Genomic DNA, 18,124 nt, shown 5'->3' with positions numbered 1-18,124 from the left:
ACAAAAAGGAGAGACAAAAAAAGAAAAAGAAAAGAAAGAAAGAGAAAAAAAGGATGACGGGTGGGGGAGGGACGCGAGGAGAGAAAAATAAGAAACGCTGTGTCATTATAATCATTCGAACGGCGTTACACGAGCAAAGACATTCCGATGTTGATTAACGCCCGAGAGGAATCTCTTTTAAAAGATACATTCAAAGTCATAATTATATACGCTCTCAACGAAAGGCAAAGGCATACAGACTCATTGTAAGTAAGTACTTCGACTAGCGACTATGCCAAGCTACGATGATATCTCTTGTCGCATGTGAATGAAGTAATATATCGAAGGAGTGTCCGCTCGTTTTTAAACGAGTTTCCGTGGCCTCAATGAAACTCCATCAACGTGACTTCGCAATCATGGCCAACGGTGATTTCGCAGGATCATCCTTCTCATCGATTCTCTCGTTATCGTTGACCGTCCGATAATTTTATCTACCTTAAAATCGGCAATTAAATCGTCGATAAAATGATCTTCGATCTTTCAATCTTTAATCTCTAGTCATTTTCTATCATCTATTTTAATTTTCTCGAACGATAATTAAACATTTATTAACGACGATACATTAGAATAAAAACAATGAGATATGGTTACATATTAAACGTAATAGAAACGATTGTACCTGATGGATCGAATCGAGAAGGGAAATAAAAGGGAATGAAGTTATACGAATGGCGAAGTTATCGTAAGTGTATTTTTTTTTTAAGATTTATTATAGGGTGGGAGACAATCCTACAGAAGATGTGGGACAGAGAGGAAGGTATCGTGCTTGCGACTGAGAGACTCGAGCAGATAATTATTATCGCATGAAAGAGAAAAAGAGAGAGAAAGAGAGAGAGAAAGAGTATGGAAGCGAATGGAAGGAAAAGGATAAGAGAGCAGAAGAAGAGAAAGGTGTTGGATGCGAAGAGACGTCGAAGCGAAGTAAAGGCGGTTCAAGGATCACCGTGTGTGTACATATATGTAAATGTGTATATGTGCCTGGATCTCTTTACTTATGTATTAGTGGAGACTCGGCCGGTTAAGCGTACGCGCCATCGAATTGCCCTTTCTCCGTCTAGCTCTCCCTTCTCTCCGCTCCACCCTCTCTCAATCTCTCTCTCTCTCTCTCTCTCTCTTCTTTTCTCTTCCTCTCGCCTCGTTGACCCCAAATACCAACGCACGATTAAGTACTCGCTCGACGATTCTTTCGTGACTGGCGAGTGCCGCGAAGAGCAAGCTCGATATGAACATTCACAGAGTGTGTGAGAGAGAAAGAGAGAGAGAAAGAGAGAGAGAAAGAGAGAGAAAGAGTGAGAGGGAGGAAAAGAGTGAGAAAGCCGACGAATGAAGATACTATCCTTCCGTACTGCCGGAAGACCCTGCAAAAGAGATCCTACGTCTTTGATCGGCTTCCGCCGATTAAACCGTCTTTGAACTGAGCCTCCATACTCTCTCAAAAAATTCCTTTTTTGGTGTTATCTCGTCTCGTGATTCAATGCCTTCCTTTTTCTTGATAACGTCTTTAAACGTTCGATTCAATTTGTAGAAGAAAGACATGCTTGATCACATTGATCGCCATAAAAAACAATTCTTTTACGAGAGTACAAGTAGATAAGACGATAATCACGCAAAAATATAAATTCTCTTAACAACGATGGAGGAAGTATTATTTTGAGTCTTTCTCTTGCTTTTTTTTTTTTTTTTTTTTTATTTTAAAAAATAAAATATTCTTCACCAAAGAGAGAGAAATCGTGATTCGAAGATGCTCGTTTGCATAATTAACGTCAAATTTGAAAGGAGCCGAAAGATGTTAAAAAAAAAAACAAAAGAAAAAAACAGAAGAAGAAGGAAAAAAGAAAAAAAGACAGGAGAAAAAGGAAAAAAAGAAACAATAAGAAAGAAAGAAACAAAAACAAAAAAATGAGTTCAATCAAAAGATAAATCTCACATCATTTTCTTGGCATTTGACTTCCTTAAACTCCGGTGACTATCTTGCGACTAATATCCATACATAGGCAAATGCATATATATATATATATATATATATATATATATATATATAACGTAAACCAAGAAGGGCATCCTAAGGAAAAAGGTAATCGCAGTTAGGTTTTCAAGTTACCAAGAGCGCGCGAATCGAGAAAGAGACGCGTTACACGCTCGCGACTTTTCCATGGGGCTTGATGAAGAACCCGGGCCTTCGAGATACCGTTGCGAACGTATGACCGTTCTCCACGTATTACGTAGAAATATATGTTACGAGCGTAAGAACGGTTCGTTCTTTACGTGCGAGCAACCGAGAAATCGTTTTCCGGTTCGCGTTCGTTCGACCACTGTTTCTCGTACAACATACCAACTCGTTCGTATATACACATGTATATTTACGTATTACATACAGACACATATATACATATATACACGCGTCATATAGATATAGTTATATATGAATGTACATTGCACAGATATACATTTCATGGATTTATAAATGTATACGTACATGTGGATATTTATAAACGTATCCTTAAATACATATATACGTAGAATGTGAATGCACATATATACATACCGATGTATCCACACCCGTTACAAGTTACGCGTTTACCGCAGAGTCTCGCGCATAATCCTTTCGAATTTCACGCCATTGAATTTCCCATGAGTTCGGTCAATTCGATCAAGCGAAACAATGCACGTTAAATTTTATTCAAGTTAAAACGAATCGATAGAATCGATAATACGGAAACAGTCCTAGATAGACTTTACTTTTTCTGAATTAAAGATATCTTCGATATCTTCTTTCAGGATAGATTTCGATCAAAACATCAAGATCATAGAATGCGTGTATAACGCATGATAATAAAAGTAGAGAGATTATAGTAAATTGAATATTAATTAATTGCGAAAACTTTATAAACAGAATGTATTAAATTATTTAGAGCATTTGTATAACTATTTAGAAAAAAAAAAATAAGAAACAAAAAATGGTTTTAATAGAATTGGAACATTTTTATATTATGTGGCAAAAGGTGAAAATTAGTGAACATGATAAATCTTAATTTTTATGATTTCTTTTTTAATATTTAGTTTCATTGCTACATAAGATTTTACTTTTATTTTTATTTTGAAGTGAAATGTTATTACAAAAAAAAGAAAAAAAAAAAAAAAGGAAATAATTATTTACATTAACTCGCTTTTAATGTCATGAATTTTTTAAATTACGAAAAACATGTCAATGGAGTGTCAAATCTTATCTTTTTTGTATATTTTTGGTATTTATGCAATAATAATACGAGTAATTTGAAAAGTTCGCGATATCTTCTTTCTTTTTTTACATATATAAATTTCATTTTTAAAATGGAACACATTTTAAAATAAAAAAGAAAAAGAAAAGAAATAAATAAAAAAAAAAAAAACCCAGCGAATGTTTCCAATTGCCATGGTATTATACTCTCATATAATACGATTTCGATATAAAACGAATACGAATAGTTTGCATTATACGTGAGGATTATCTGGCTATATATTTTCAAGTTTCGTAAAAATGTTGGTATATGTTCTTTGAAAAAGATACGGTAATACTTCGTTTGTATTGATCGTTAAGAAAAACGTATACCTGAAAAATCGAACGAGTCACGGTGAAAACTTCGAGGACTGGGGCACCTTCTCGTATCTCGCACCTGCCGTCGTTGCCAGGACCCCGAGGTATTCTCTTTCTTTCTTTCTCGTGATGCCACTGGACTCGGTTTTTCTTTGGCATCGACGCATGCATGCACGCACGCACGCACGCACGCACGACATCTCGATATCGTTCCGTCACCAACCGAAGCCACAATAATTTCCGAGTGGACCATATATGGAGATAACGAGTGCAAGACAAAGTTTTCACATGACGAAGATAAAAAGCTTCAATAAAAGGTTCGCCATTTCGATTGGCGGAAAATAAAAGAAATTCAAACAACAATTTTCCTGTTTTATTGTTCGGAGATGATATTCAAGTGTACTTATATACTTTCCTCTCTCATTATTTCATAGTTTTATTTGTAATGGTCGACAGTATCGCAATCAAAGGCCAATTATCCGATCGACGACCCGTCGTCACCAATGACAAATAATTATTACTTTCCTAGCTGTAAAATTGCTCTTGCAATTTTTTTCTCATGTTCTTTTTTTCTTTTTTTTTTTGTTTCTTTTACAGTACAAGACGAGATTATCTTTCTACGGTGATTCGTTGAATATTTTCAAAGTAACGAGAAATTAGTCGTCGTTAATCTTAAAGTAGTTCAGACTCGTCTTTCGAGAAACGAGATTCTACTATATTATCCAGTCTGAAAACAGACGGCCAGTCGTATTCCGTCACGCTCGAGAACTTATCGAAGACACACCTGGCAATCGATAGAACCGTACAAAGCATCTCCTTTGAGTCGAAGTGAATAAATGGGGAGAACGAAAGAGGGTAGTATCGTACCGTAGAAACGTGTTCTCGGTTAACTCTTAAAATTTCTATTAGGCCCACCAAAAAAAAAGAAAAAAAAAAAAAAAAGAAAAAGAAAAAGAAAAGAAAAAATCTATTTTACCTGACTCCTATGAATGAAATTATTCATTGAAGAAACGATTCAAAAATTTTTTTAGATCGTTAAAATCTTAAACGAAGAATTTATACTCGTTTAATTAATTATCAAAAGGTGGATAGGTATATTTTGATATATTATATAATAATCGTAAGAAGAAAGTCAAGGGACCAAACGTTTAAAGCTAGCAGCATAGGGGCAATCGGTGGGGGGACAATGAGTCATTTAATATCTGCCGGCTAATTGGGATGACCGGCTACCGAGCGCGGTCCGCACGAATACTCGACCAATCAACGCGTGGCGTGGAACAAACACTCTCGACACGCTGATACCATCGTGATCCCCTTTTGCTCTCCTTCCATCTTCCCCCTCACTTCTATCCTTTTCACGACCGAGGTTCTCAACCAAGTCAATTATGCGTATCTATATATCGTCTCTGATCTATATGATTTATCGAAAATCTTACGATTAATTTAGTTTACAGATAAATTAAAATCTTATATTTAATGTATCGAAAAACGACATATATATATATACATACATATATATATATATAAATATATATATTAGGTGGACCAGAAAGTAATATCGTTTCTGCGTATGTCGATATTTGATTGTCATTTGTCAGCTCTTTGTGTACTTCGATTTATTCGATTTATCGAATTTAAGAAAGCGACATTACTTTCCGGTCCCCTTAATATATATATATATATATATATATATATATATATATATGTATGTATGTATGTATGTATAAAGTGACATGAAAGAATATTGTATTAATAAAAATCTTGAAAAAACTCGAGAAGAAAAATTTGTTACATGTTCTTCTCGTATTCAACGGATTTGGAAAAGGGGAAACGTATATATCGTCCAGTAAGAAATGGTACTTTACACTGACTATTTGAAAGGAAACAAGCACGTGAGCCCGCACACAGAAATATAACGCTGCATCGTGTCGGCTAGCGGATGTGGACATATCGGGTTGCCAATGGTTCACGTATAACACACACGAAGAAAGAAGAAAACACGCTCGTGTATTCGAGTTAAATCGAAAGTTACACAAAGGCGGCGACACGCGACATCCTTCGCCTCTTTCGCGTAGTTCCTTGTTCCTTCCGAGAACTTTGAGCCTCCGGTAAACAATAGTTAAGGGATAACGTAACGAGGAAGAAAAGAAAAAAAAAAAAAAAAAAGAAAAAAAAAAGAGGAAGAAAAAAAGTACGACCTGCAGTTTTTCGTTGAAACGAATGGGGATCGTTTAAATCTCGTATGGTGAGACTTTCGTGATTTTAATTAGAAAGAAAGAAAAAAAAAAAGAAAAATGGAAAAAAAAAAAAAAAAGATTTTCATTAGAAATCTCGCTATAGAAAGTGTAAATTAATTTTGTAAAATAATATTCTTTTTTTTTTAATTTGAAACTTTGATAAATCATTTTTCTCATAAATACAGTATATAGAGAAGAAACAAAAAAAAGAAATACGGCCATTTTATTAAATGGCCAACGACCAATCCGCTTTGCCCTCCGAATTTAGCTCAACGACTCTTGTTAAATCGTAGAAATACGTCTTTCGTGTAACCGAAGTAACTCTAATTGACAAACACGATTTGCCGGACGCTCAGTGGTCGCTGACCCCTCTCGTCGTTAGCCTATAGAAGTCGTTCGAGAAACTTTGACTGACCAATGAGGGAACAGGCAATCCTTAGAAAAGTGGTTTGCGCTGTGACGCTAATTTTTGCCACGTTTGTACGGACGTTGTTTACTCGCAAAAGAAAGTCTCGAAGTGTTTTTCTTTTTCTCTTCGTTACGTTCTTCCTCGACATTCGAACAACTCAAAAGTTATTTATTTCCAACGTTAACCCACGGGAAAAGTATACAGACGTAAAAGAAAATCAAACAGCGATCAAATCATCAAGAACACTTTTCACGAATTAATAATCCTTTAAAAAAGAGAAAAAAAAGAGTAAAAATTAATTAAGAACTTGATACGCATTGAAAAATATCTAAATTTTCATTGGTGTATATCAATTAATAAGTTGATAAAATATTATCAGTTGATATTATTAAACGTTTACTACCAAGCTAATCCATTTATTAAACAGAGAAGAATGAAAAATATGTTGTAACCGAAGCACAAAGAGAAATCAACGCGGTTGCTTGGTCGATTAGTCAATGTCACCTCCGTGATTAGAAGGATCGACCGAGTTAAATCGCGCATAAGCGATGATCTTGCAATTTAGTTCAGTGCAGGCAAGCGAACACTTCGCAAAGATTGCGTGCAGAGTTTATGCGTTTCGTCGCGGCAATGTGAGCACGTCCGATCGCTACGATTACACGTGTAACTTCTGCATGTTACTTGTACTTTGATATTACCGAATAGAAAGAAGAGATCGAAGTAAAGGCGAGAGATTCCGTCGTAGACGCTTGCTCGTTCGTCGAGGCTTGACCGTGATGCACGACTGCTGACGATGATGATGATTGACCGCTGTCACGAGGCTCCTTTCGAATAAGGAAAATTACGTTCGCGTTCGAATCTATAAGAAATTTATATCCAACACGTTCTCGCAGTAGCTTCAAGATCCTCATAGAGTAAATCGATCATAGAAATTCATTGATGATAATTCGATGATCCAACGATGTTCTGACATATACTTAGATAGTATTTCTTTACGTGTTAATGTCCAATTCCGCATGCGTGTAATTTAAATACAACTACGATAATATAATGACAAATATAAATACATTCATCTTATATCGTATTGCCTCGTGTATTTATAAAATCTTAATCTAATCTAAGATAAGATCTTAATTTTATAAAATTTTTCGAAAAAAATGTGACCCATTAATAATATAACATTAATAAATAACCGGTCAAAAGTGGTTTTTGATAAATTTAATAGTTATACTATTTCGTGAACTGTATAATACTTGTTATTATCAGTCAGTTTCTTGATTTCGTCATCGTCGACACCGACGAAAGATTTTTCTAAAAATTTTTTCTTTGTAAATCACTTTCTAACAGTATTTTCAGCTAAAAATATCTTCATCTATATCCGTAAATAACATAAAATTTTTTTTACCGTTTGTCTTGCATCATTGCATTTCCTATAAAATAATAAAAAAAGAAAAAAAAACCATTAAGCGTCGATAATGCGCTTTATTGTCTCTCATCTTTAATAAAACACAAAATTGAAATGGATCATTAAATACAAAAAAAAATGTATCAAGATTCGCTTGAATACCTCGTTTCAATATATATATGAGCAAAACTTTTACAAAATTTTCAGATGCAATTCCATAACAATGAAGTTTCATTCTCTTGCAAATTATTTCTAAATTTCTATACTATAATTAAAACATTATTATGATATTAATCGTATGTATACCTATAATTATAATTATAGGTTTATATATAATTGTATATATAAACCTATAATTAGTTTACCTTAAAACAATCTCATTTGAAAAAAGAAAAAAAGCAGAAAACAAGAAATTCAACGTTATTCTTATCTTAAAATTATTCTTATTCTTCGAAAGATCATCTGACATAAGAATAGAAACATTACGTACAATTAAAATCTTGACGTGTACTAAATAATAATAAATATTATAAAAGAAGACCATTTATCAACGATGATCGTTAAATGTACATACATGAGTTAAGCGGAATTGAAGAGATCTTGATTGAGACTTGGTTGGACGAATCTCTGAACGATAAGTGCCGATCTAAAATCCTGAGAATTCCGCGAGGACTCGTGCCGTCTCGTTGAAGGGCGTGGGAGACAATCGACCAGCAGCTGGTCGATGTTGGTTCAAGGACCATTACACAATGGGACTGTATGTACGAGCGGCACGGCTAGGATACACGAGAAAGTCACGTTTTCGAAGAGGTTCTGGGCTAGAGGAACGACGAAAGACTAAAGAGAAAAAGAGAGAGAGATAAAGAGATAGAGAGATAGAAAGAGAGAGGATCTAAGAACATCACGTTTTCCCGGAAATCAAATCGTGACTTTGTATTTCTTATCGGTACTCTTACTAAAATGAATATGGAAGACGCGCGTGTCCTGTATCTCTTTATTAAGCCTCACATGTTGTCGTCTTATCCTGATTAGAACATGATTGGAATTATCGATGTTGATAGTAAAAAAAAAAGAAAAAGAAAGAGAAAAATAAAATAAAAAAAAAAAAAAATCGTTTAATCTTTATCGTTCCAAAATTAATATAATATAGCACATGCTTGTTGTCAGGCCTACAAACAAACGTAACAAACGTTTACTATTTTAACGCTGCACAATTTTTCTAAGATAACTGTTTATTGACAAACATGTACGTAACACATGTTGCGCGTTAACACAAATATCGAGAATAAAAACAAAAAAAAAAATAAATAAAAAAATAGGAAAAGCAAACAAAAATCCGATTGGCATCACTATTTCCTCTTCGAATAATAAGGTTTAATTGCCATAAAAAAACTATCATAATAATCAATGTTAAAGAACTGTTACAAGTTTTTATTATTATTCCTTTTCCTTTTTTTTCCTTTTAATGATACGAAATAAAAGACCAGAAAGTGTTATGGATCTCCTATCATACCGACCGATCTTTAAAAACGAGATGAAAAGAAAAAAAAGAAACGATGAAAAAGAAAGAATGAAGCATAGAAAGAAAGAAAAAAAAGAAGAAGAAAAAAGGAAAAAGAAAAAAAAAAGAAATCAGTCTTTCAAAAGATAAAGATCAAATCGCGTTGTTTCTTGAATCATTAAAGAAAAGGCGTTGGTTCGTTTCTCCCGTTGGACTGGCGCCTGCAGCTTCGAGATCGTTCTCGCAACTGAGGCGGCCAATTAAAGGGAAGCCGACCAATCCAAAGGCATCGAAGAACACGAGACGACTCGAAGACGAGACAGGAGGCGCGAGGCATGCGTTATCGTACGTTCAGATCGTTCGCGACGAGTTTTCTGGGTGCTGCTCTTAACATCACCAGGAATATGTATGTATGTATGTATGTATGTATGTATGTATGTATGTATGTATGTATGTATGTATGTATGTATGTATGTATGTATGTTTTCTCTCGCTCTCGAAGAGGCTGCACGCGTATCACGAGAGTTAATACGTTCGAGTCTTGTTGTTTCTGTAGAAGCCGAAGCTTCAGACGACGAGGGAATTGTGCTCGATGGGACTCGCTCGGTACGCTGTTTCTCACTTAGAAATTGCGAAAGAAACCCATACGACTTTACCTCACTCAACGTATCACCCATTCACCCCTCCCACCCTTCCTCGTTAATACTCCTTTATCCCAACCGTAGACGTTCCGTGCACGTCTTGGGAAGCGACTGACGTAACTTCCGGAAAAATGTCTTGCCGTATAGGCTCCTCTATATAAAACGCGAAACGCGGAAATTACTCGCACGGAATAATACCAGCCTCGTTGTTCTACTCTCTCGAGTATGCACTTTCGGTTGCGTCCTCTTTTAAACGTTATGTCATCGAAAGCATGCGCTTCGGTTCCTTTTAAGTATTATGCTACCGGTATGTTTCGTAACATGCGCATCATTAAGAGGAAATATCTTAATTAAGAACCTTGCACGTTCTCTCTCTCTCCTTATAAAAAAAAAAAAAAAAAAAAAAAAGCAATGAGGAATTTTGAATAAAGTTATATTATTTAAGCAATACCAATAGGATAATAAGAGATTTTGACAGAGTTGATTATTTTGAAAAATTCCCGCGAAATAATCCTTTGTTACGGTAAAATCGAAGCGGAACAACGTGCGATAAGAAAAGAGCTCGTTTAATGGCACGTTAACGACGTAAACGTTACTTTCGATTGTTCCATCGCGCGAGCATGTAATACGAACTAACAAGCCGTATCTAGGAATGGCAGAGCACAGGGAGTCCGTCCCGCCACACTTGGACTCTTCCTTTCAAATGTGAGCAAGCGCGCTACGTTGACCACGTGAAGAATTAATCGTGCTACTTTACCGCGAAATACTAACTCGTTAACGTCAAATTATCGTTTCTAAATTAAGACTTTATTGATAATTAATTTGTTTTATCTTCCATTTCCATTTCCAATTGCCTTTGTTTAATTATCTTCACAAGCAAATTTTATATTTTCTTACAAATAAAATTAAACATATAACATTTAAATTAATATATTATTTAATATTAATTTAAATATCAAAGACTCGAATCTCAATATTCTTTCCGAGAGATTAATCGAAAAAACAAAAAAAAAAAAAAAAAAAAAAAAAGAAAAAATAAATAAATAAATAAATAATTTTCAGAAAAGATTTCGAAGTCATATACAAGGTTTTCTTCTATTCGATTTTATTTATTTGTATTGTCGTAAATAAAAATAAATTAACATTTTTCTCAGAAGAATGATTAGAAAAACAAAGTTCCGATATTCTTCCTTAGAAATATCGTAAAATCTAACACAACGTTTAACTTCTTTTTGGTTTTATTCAATTAAGTTCAAATAATTAATAGATTTTGTCTAATGATCTAACATTGTTCTTGAAAGATTGATTAGGAAAATAACGAAGTAAAATTCTTCCTGGAAAGTCCTTTAAACGATAAAAGAAAATGCTACGACTTGAAAGAATGAAAAATAACACCTGTTCATCGGTAATTAAACGGAATGGAACGGGATTTCATGTTGTTATGCCACGTTCTTATCAAGAAATAACAAAATAAAAATTTCTATCAATTATGGTACATCCTGGTCGTACCGTACCAACGATATTTTACAGCGTCGCCAAGGAGTACTTCAAAATCAATTTCGTTAGTGGATATAATAACTATAATAGCTGCGAATTAGCGTCGTGAGCACGCGCGCACGCAGAAGCGAAGAGGCACGTAACGTGCCATCCGCCAGCTGGAAAAGATTAATGCGATCCAATTTAGCGACGAACTCTCGTAGATCGGTACGGCAGTTCGCTTATAGAATAGTATATTAATCATTTTAATATCTGTTGAAAATGATGAAGTTTAGGAAAATTGTGAAAGATTTTTCTTTTTTTTTTTTTTTTTGATTGAAAAAGAGTAAGAATTAGAATTGGCGAAAACGTCGAAAATACCGTGCGTTTCTTCCAAAGTTTCCCATGATCGTTCACCGTGAAGGAGTTATTAGATTTTCAACGATTAGCCTCGTGTAAAGCATTCGCTTTACCGCCGGGCTCATTGCCATTTATCAGGCAAAAGAGTGACTCTGTACACGGTCTTACGCCACGAGATAAATATGTGTGTATGTATATATATATATATATATGTAGAGAGAGAAAGAGAGAGAGAGAGAGAGAGAGAGAGAGAGAGAGAGAGAGAGAAGGAAGGAGCCGAATGATTAATAGATACGATCGCATTGAACCGACGCAGAACAGGGCGCGCATATCGTCGGGGTCGCTCTTCTTGGGAAACGACGAAGACGACGAAGATGAAGACAAACCGGTAGTCATGCTTTCAAACATAAGGATCCTCGTTTCGTGCTCTCCAACCGTACAAACTAATCACATTTGAGATGCGTTAAACCGTTTCCACGTTGTGAGAAAAAAAAATGGCAAAAAGATAATTTTCTCGTTGGTTACTCTAGGGGAGATCGTGTATCTTGAATAGTTTTTTCCTTTTTCTTCTTCTTCATCTTTTTTTTTTTTTTGAGTTTTCTCATTCTTTCCCATAGCTTCCTTCCCACAAGAATATTACAGAAACAACCGTTGTTCCCATATATATATATATATATACATATGTAAATAATCTGTGTGAGTTTCAAATATGTTGATGTTTTTATTATACGATACGAATGATATTATTCATTGGTTAAATTTCATTTTTTCAATTATAAACTCGTATCATGGAGAATACAAAAATACAAAAATATAAAAAATGAAGAAAAATAGAAAATGCGCATTCTCGTATGCATCGAAACGGACGAATTAAATGCAAATGAAATAATACATGGTAGAAAAGTATCAAGGGAAAGAATCGAAAATGAACGAAACCGATCGACGGAATTCGTGTGGTAGAGCAACGTGAGGAAAGGGAGGAGGAGGAGGGGGGTAAGGATAGAAATCGGTGATCGTAACGTTCGGACTTTCGATCGATGTCCAAAGAGAGATCCACAGAAGCAACCTGAAAAGAAGCTTTTATTCGCTCGTTTCTCTCTTGCAAAGAGAGAATCTGCATATCGTCTCAGACTGTATAAGGGTCCGACCGTCGTGCCCTTGACTGACGGCACAATCCTCGATTCTTCCTCGATATCGAGAGGAGCACTCCGATCTTTCGACGGGCAGGACGTAACTGACGAAGATAGAAAGAGAAGAAGAAGAAGAAAGAGGAGGAGGAGAAGAAGGAGAAGAAGAAGGAGAAGAAGAAGAAGAAGAAGAAGAAAAAGAAGAAGATAGAGAAAAAAAATATAAGATAGAAGAAGAAGAAGAAGAAGAAGAAGAAAAACGGAGGACGTCGTCTTTGGATGTTGGACATACGGTCAGCTCGAAGGTCCTTGATTATACGCTTTTGCTGCATAGGAGAACGACTAGAAGAAAGAGAAAGAAAGAGAAAAAGAGAGAAAGAGAGAGAGACATAGAGAGAAAGAAAGGATAAGACGAATGCAAATGTCCGAGCTTCGTAGATCGGGAATACGCGACAAACTCGCCCGGAAGATATCTCGGCTCTTTTAGTTAGCAGATGCCGCGAGATACCGAGAAGATGCTTCTCTCTTCTTCTCCTTTAGTTTCTCGAAAGTTACTTTCGTAGAGGAAGAAGAATAGAAGACATTACATAGATAGGTTCACGACCGTTTCAGGAAAAAAAAGGAAAAAAAAACAGAGAGAAAAAAATAAGTTTTGTACCTTACTATTATCCGTACGAGCTATCGATCGATTTGGAAGAGAGAGAGAGAGAGAGAAAGAGAGAGGAGGGAGAAGGGGAAGGACGCAGATATTTTTCGCGTGCACGCGTGCCGGCACTGCAGCCATGCAGGATCGATGAAAGGGAACGGGGAACCGGTTACGGGCCTATCGTGCGCCGGATTCTAAGCCGATTTTTTTCGATTTCGGGATTTCTTTGCCTACGGTCGTAACACTGGGGTCACTTTTTTCAATGTCTATTCACATTTTACCCTTTCTTTAAAAAACTTCTCTTAATGCGAATATAAAGTTAGGGAATAATTTGAATGACGATTAAAATTCACGTAAATAAAATTTCTCGTAGAATATTTTCAACGTAGAATATTTTTTTAATCACACACAAACACAAACAATTTTGATTATCTTTTATTAATATTAATTATTGATTAATAGTTTTATTATTGTACGTAACTGGAACAGATTGTATCTCTTAAACGATTGAAAATAGAAAAAATTGTTATAAAATAAAATTAAATAGTATAAGTAAAAAAATGTAAATAGTATATTATATATATATAAGCAAATAATTTCATGCATTTTTGTGCATCGATGTATAATAAAAATTCAACTGCACCCCTTTTTTTTTTTAATGGAAACTTACATTTTTGATTTCACCATTGAACGCAGTTTTTTGGACTCTATATTTAGTTATACCCTAAACTTATATATTAGAAAATTATCACGTGGCTGTATATATATATATATTTAACGAAATAATAAACAACGAACGATCGTGCTAATATAAAAAATGATCTTTAGACATTTTTATCGAAGAAACTTTCTACACTTCAAATCAAACTTAATCGATAATCCAAACGATATATATCTAATAAAATATTTCTTATATTTTTCCACATATGATATAACTTACTAATTATAAACAAAACTACGGTAACCTTCCGATTGATATTAAATTCTCGAATAATTCTTTTTTTCATTTCATTCATTTAATGAAATAACTAAACAACGATCGTACGGATACAAATTTTGTATTTTAAATTAAGAATGATCATTATGTAATAATAATGATATAAGGTAAAAATACGGAATGTATTAATTAGAAACTATGATAGATACAAATTTCTAGATAGATGGATCATCAATGATCGAACCGAATTCCACGTCGATGTACCGAAATTCTCGAGTCGCATCGTCGTCGTTCTCGTTGTCTTAGTCGTCGTTGTCGTCGTTGTCGTCGTTGTCGTCGTTGTCGTCGTTGTCGTCGTTGTCGTTGTTGTCGTCTCTAAGCAATACCTATCTCGCGCGAGACTTCAACGTGTGAAAGGACGTTAAGTCCGGGCAGATCGGTTTCTAAGGAGAGATAGAAGAGAAAGCCTGAGAACGTAAGAGCGGAGAACGTCCGGAGAACCGGCAACGCGCCCCATCCAGAGTATCCTGATGCAAAGTAACAGAAACTCGAGAAACGGACCTCGATCGAGTCCGCGGAATGTTCGAGATAACGATCGAGCTACAACTATTGCATTTACGAGCATGGATGAGATTTAAATATATCACGAATACCATCGTGATCTCGTGGTATGGTTATAATCTATGGTAATAATTAACAAGAGAAATAAACAGAAGAACATTGATTATAAATTGAATTAAAATATGTACGATTTTACAAAAATTGCCAATAATAAACGTCATTATATTATTATTTTTATTTATAAAATCGATCGTTCGTATTTCATGAAAATTTCCCGCCAATTTTTGTCGTTCCTTTTAAAATCAATAAAAATAATGCTAATTATACATAAAGAAAATTATGTTGATACGAGTTCGATAGATTTTGTTAAATAACGATAATAAGTAATATATCGATAATTTACGAACGCATTCGTCTAATCTCATTAATCGTTCTTTCACTTTCTTCCTTCGAGTTACTGAAAGGAGAATGCCAGTGTTGTTATACACACATATTCTGTGAATGTATTTAAATATACCATAACACATTAGTAATACATTTACTTGTACATATATGTATATACATAGTACATTACTATAATATAAACTAGTCATGGTCATTAAGGTAAAGCGTGGGAATATAATTTATACTTATCTTCGTTATATTGTAGATCTTAATCTACGTGAATTTAACAAGATAACGATGGTTATTTCAACTATCGTCACGCCTTCTTTTAGGATTAGAATTTCTTTCAATTTGAACATTGTCTTTCAATGAAAATTATCGAATAAATGTAATATCAAATCGTTAAAGTAATGTAATTAAATCGTAGAAAAATAAAAGGAGAAAATGACAACGAAGGAAAAAAAAAGATGAGAGATAAACATGAAAGTAAAATAAGAAAAAAAGAAAATAAAATAAAATAAACAAATAACCATAAATTCGCGTTAAATACGTACTTATTTATTTATTTCGGTAAATTGGAAAAGTCGGAGTAATGGAAGCATGGAACTAATGTTTAGGTTGGTATCGAAGGGAGAAGGTTCGATGGCGAGGGCGCGTAGGGCAGACGGCTTCCTGGAAAGCAAGCTCGGACACCTGTCCCTCAGTGGTTGTCAACTTATATATCAAAAGAAGAAATAAAATGAAAGAGGTTAAGAAGAAATGATATGAGAACCACTGCACTGGTAACACCACCACGTGCATCTCCGCATCCGAGTTATCTTCGAAACGTCATTCGCAAACGTGTTGCACGTCATAAGATTTCCCTTGGTCCGATCTACCCTCTCAAACTACCCCCACATCCCTGTCACAAGTGTACAAGCAAGTTTTGGCGGGTAAATTTGAAATCTGATTTGCTCAAGATTCTACCAATTATATTTCTCGATAAATTATGTTTTCAAACGAGAGAGATGATTCGAAGATCGAACGATATTCTCGTTCGATTTTACGTCAATAAAGGAGTCCCGTAAGGAAAGAATTTTTGCGAGAGAGGATGCGTATCGAGAGTTCCTTGGGCTGGTCGATATTTTCGAGAAAGGTAGTAGGTAATCGAAGGCAAACGCAGCAATGTCCGACGTTGCTACGGAATACTAATGCGTGATCGGGGAGAGAAAGAGCAAGAAAGCGAGAAAGCGAGAGAAAGAGAAAGAGAGAGAGAGTGAGAGAGAAAGAGGGAAAAAGAGAATACTGTACCTTTCTTTGGCTCTTCTTCTTTCTCTCTCTTTCTCTCTCTCTCTCTCTCTTTCTCTCTCTCTCTCTCTCTCTTTCTTTTTTTCTCTCCATCCATATATCTTTCTTTTTTTCTTTCTCGAGAAAGAGAAAAGAAGTCAAAACGGCATGACGACGCGCCGGCGTCATTGAAACCGACCTGTTGCCTAGCCACCACTTTGCGACCACCTCCCTGCACGCTTTCTCGAAACACTGCGCACACTCGCGAGCTTTTCATATTTTTCGCGGTTTCTTTCTCCGACTAAAAGATAGATACACAACTAACACATATCACAAAACAATGATATATCACTTACCGGACACATTTGGTAGAAATGAGAAAAGGAGCAACAGCACCGTTGGAAACCACACGCTCCTGCTCAAATTGTAATCCAATTTACGTCGTGGCAGCAGCAGCATCAACATGGTGCCGTCGATTTTATCCACATACGTCGATTAGACACACACTCATCGGGCCTCCTGCGTGCACACACTGACCGAGAGAAGAGAGAGAGAGAGAGAGAGAGAGAGAAAGAGAGAGAGAGAGAGAGAGAGAAATACCGATGGAAAAGGAAAATAAGAGAGAAAGAAAAAGAGAGAGAGAGAGAGAGAGAAATAAACAGAGAAAGAAGAAATATAGAAAGAAGGAAAGATCGACAGGAATACAAGTTATAGGATAAAGCACACTTCTCTTCACTCGATTATAAGACACGCGTACCACCTCTTGATCCAACGCATCGTTCGTTTCGCTCTTTTCTTCTTATTACTTTCGTTTTACGTCCAAAAACAATCAAGCAGCGACAGTATGTAGCACGTTCGCGCGCACGACAGTACGAGAAAAAAGCATGCGTCGATCGTACACGAACACGACCGCGTCCGAAACACTTCTGGGATCCCCTATTGTTCCCTTAACGCGCTGAAAGTAGTTCCCCGGATGCGCGCGCACCTGCCTCCGGCAGTGTATCCTTACGCTGTGCCGCAATGGCCGGCACCATCGGCCAATCACCATTGGAGTATGCTGGAACGAGCATGTACTACGCTCTACCTTCAGAGTTCTATCTTACTCTCGCGTTTTTTTCGAATTTCGCCACGGTTCGTATTTATCCCTCTTTTGTTGTTGTCTCTTTCTTTTTTCGTTCTTTTCTCTTCTTTTTTTTTTCTCTCTCTCTTTTCTTTTTTCTTTTGCATTTTATTTATGCCATACAACATATTCCAAGGACATTGAGACAATTTACAATTTGAAGCTTCATTATTCCTCGAGCAAAATGCGAACGTTTATAATTTAGGCATAGTTATATTATTAAAATTATTTTTGTTTTAAATAATCGTTTGAATTTCGAGCTAAAATGGGGATAATGAAAGTACGAGCTACTTGTGGATCCTTAATGAATCAAAGCTCATTGTAAGAGATGCGATAGATGTATTAATTATGTATTTCCTGTTACCCTTTCCTTCTTATCGGGACATTGCGTTAATCTCATGTGAACGAGCAAAGAAACATCGTTGATCTAATTGTCTTGCT

The 18,124-nt window shown here is 35.5% G+C and overlaps 1 protein-coding gene across 1 annotated transcript in view; it reads right to left on the bottom strand.

Annotated features, from left to right (window-relative positions):
* The window catches only part of N (neurogenic locus Notch protein), a 190,834-nt gene extending 173,281 nt beyond the window's left edge, over positions 1-17,553 (bottom strand). The window contains exon 1 of the mRNA XM_035878483.2: positions 16,920-17,553. Coding sequence (XP_035734376.1) covers positions 16,920-17,028 — 109 coding nt within the window. The 5' untranslated portion in view covers positions 17,029-17,553. The remainder of the gene's footprint in view (positions 1-16,919) is intronic.
* Positions 17,554-18,124: the final 571 nt, after the last annotated feature.

Source organism: Vespa mandarinia, chromosome 1 (genome assembly GCF_050613455.1).
Source record: "Vespa mandarinia isolate Hongniang chromosome 1, ASM5061345v1, whole genome shotgun sequence".
In the NCBI taxonomy this organism is placed as follows: Eukaryota; Metazoa; Arthropoda; class Insecta; order Hymenoptera; family Vespidae; genus Vespa; species Vespa mandarinia.
The sequence above is the reverse complement of the archived record's forward strand: the minus strand, read 5'-3'. Positions and strand labels throughout refer to the sequence as shown.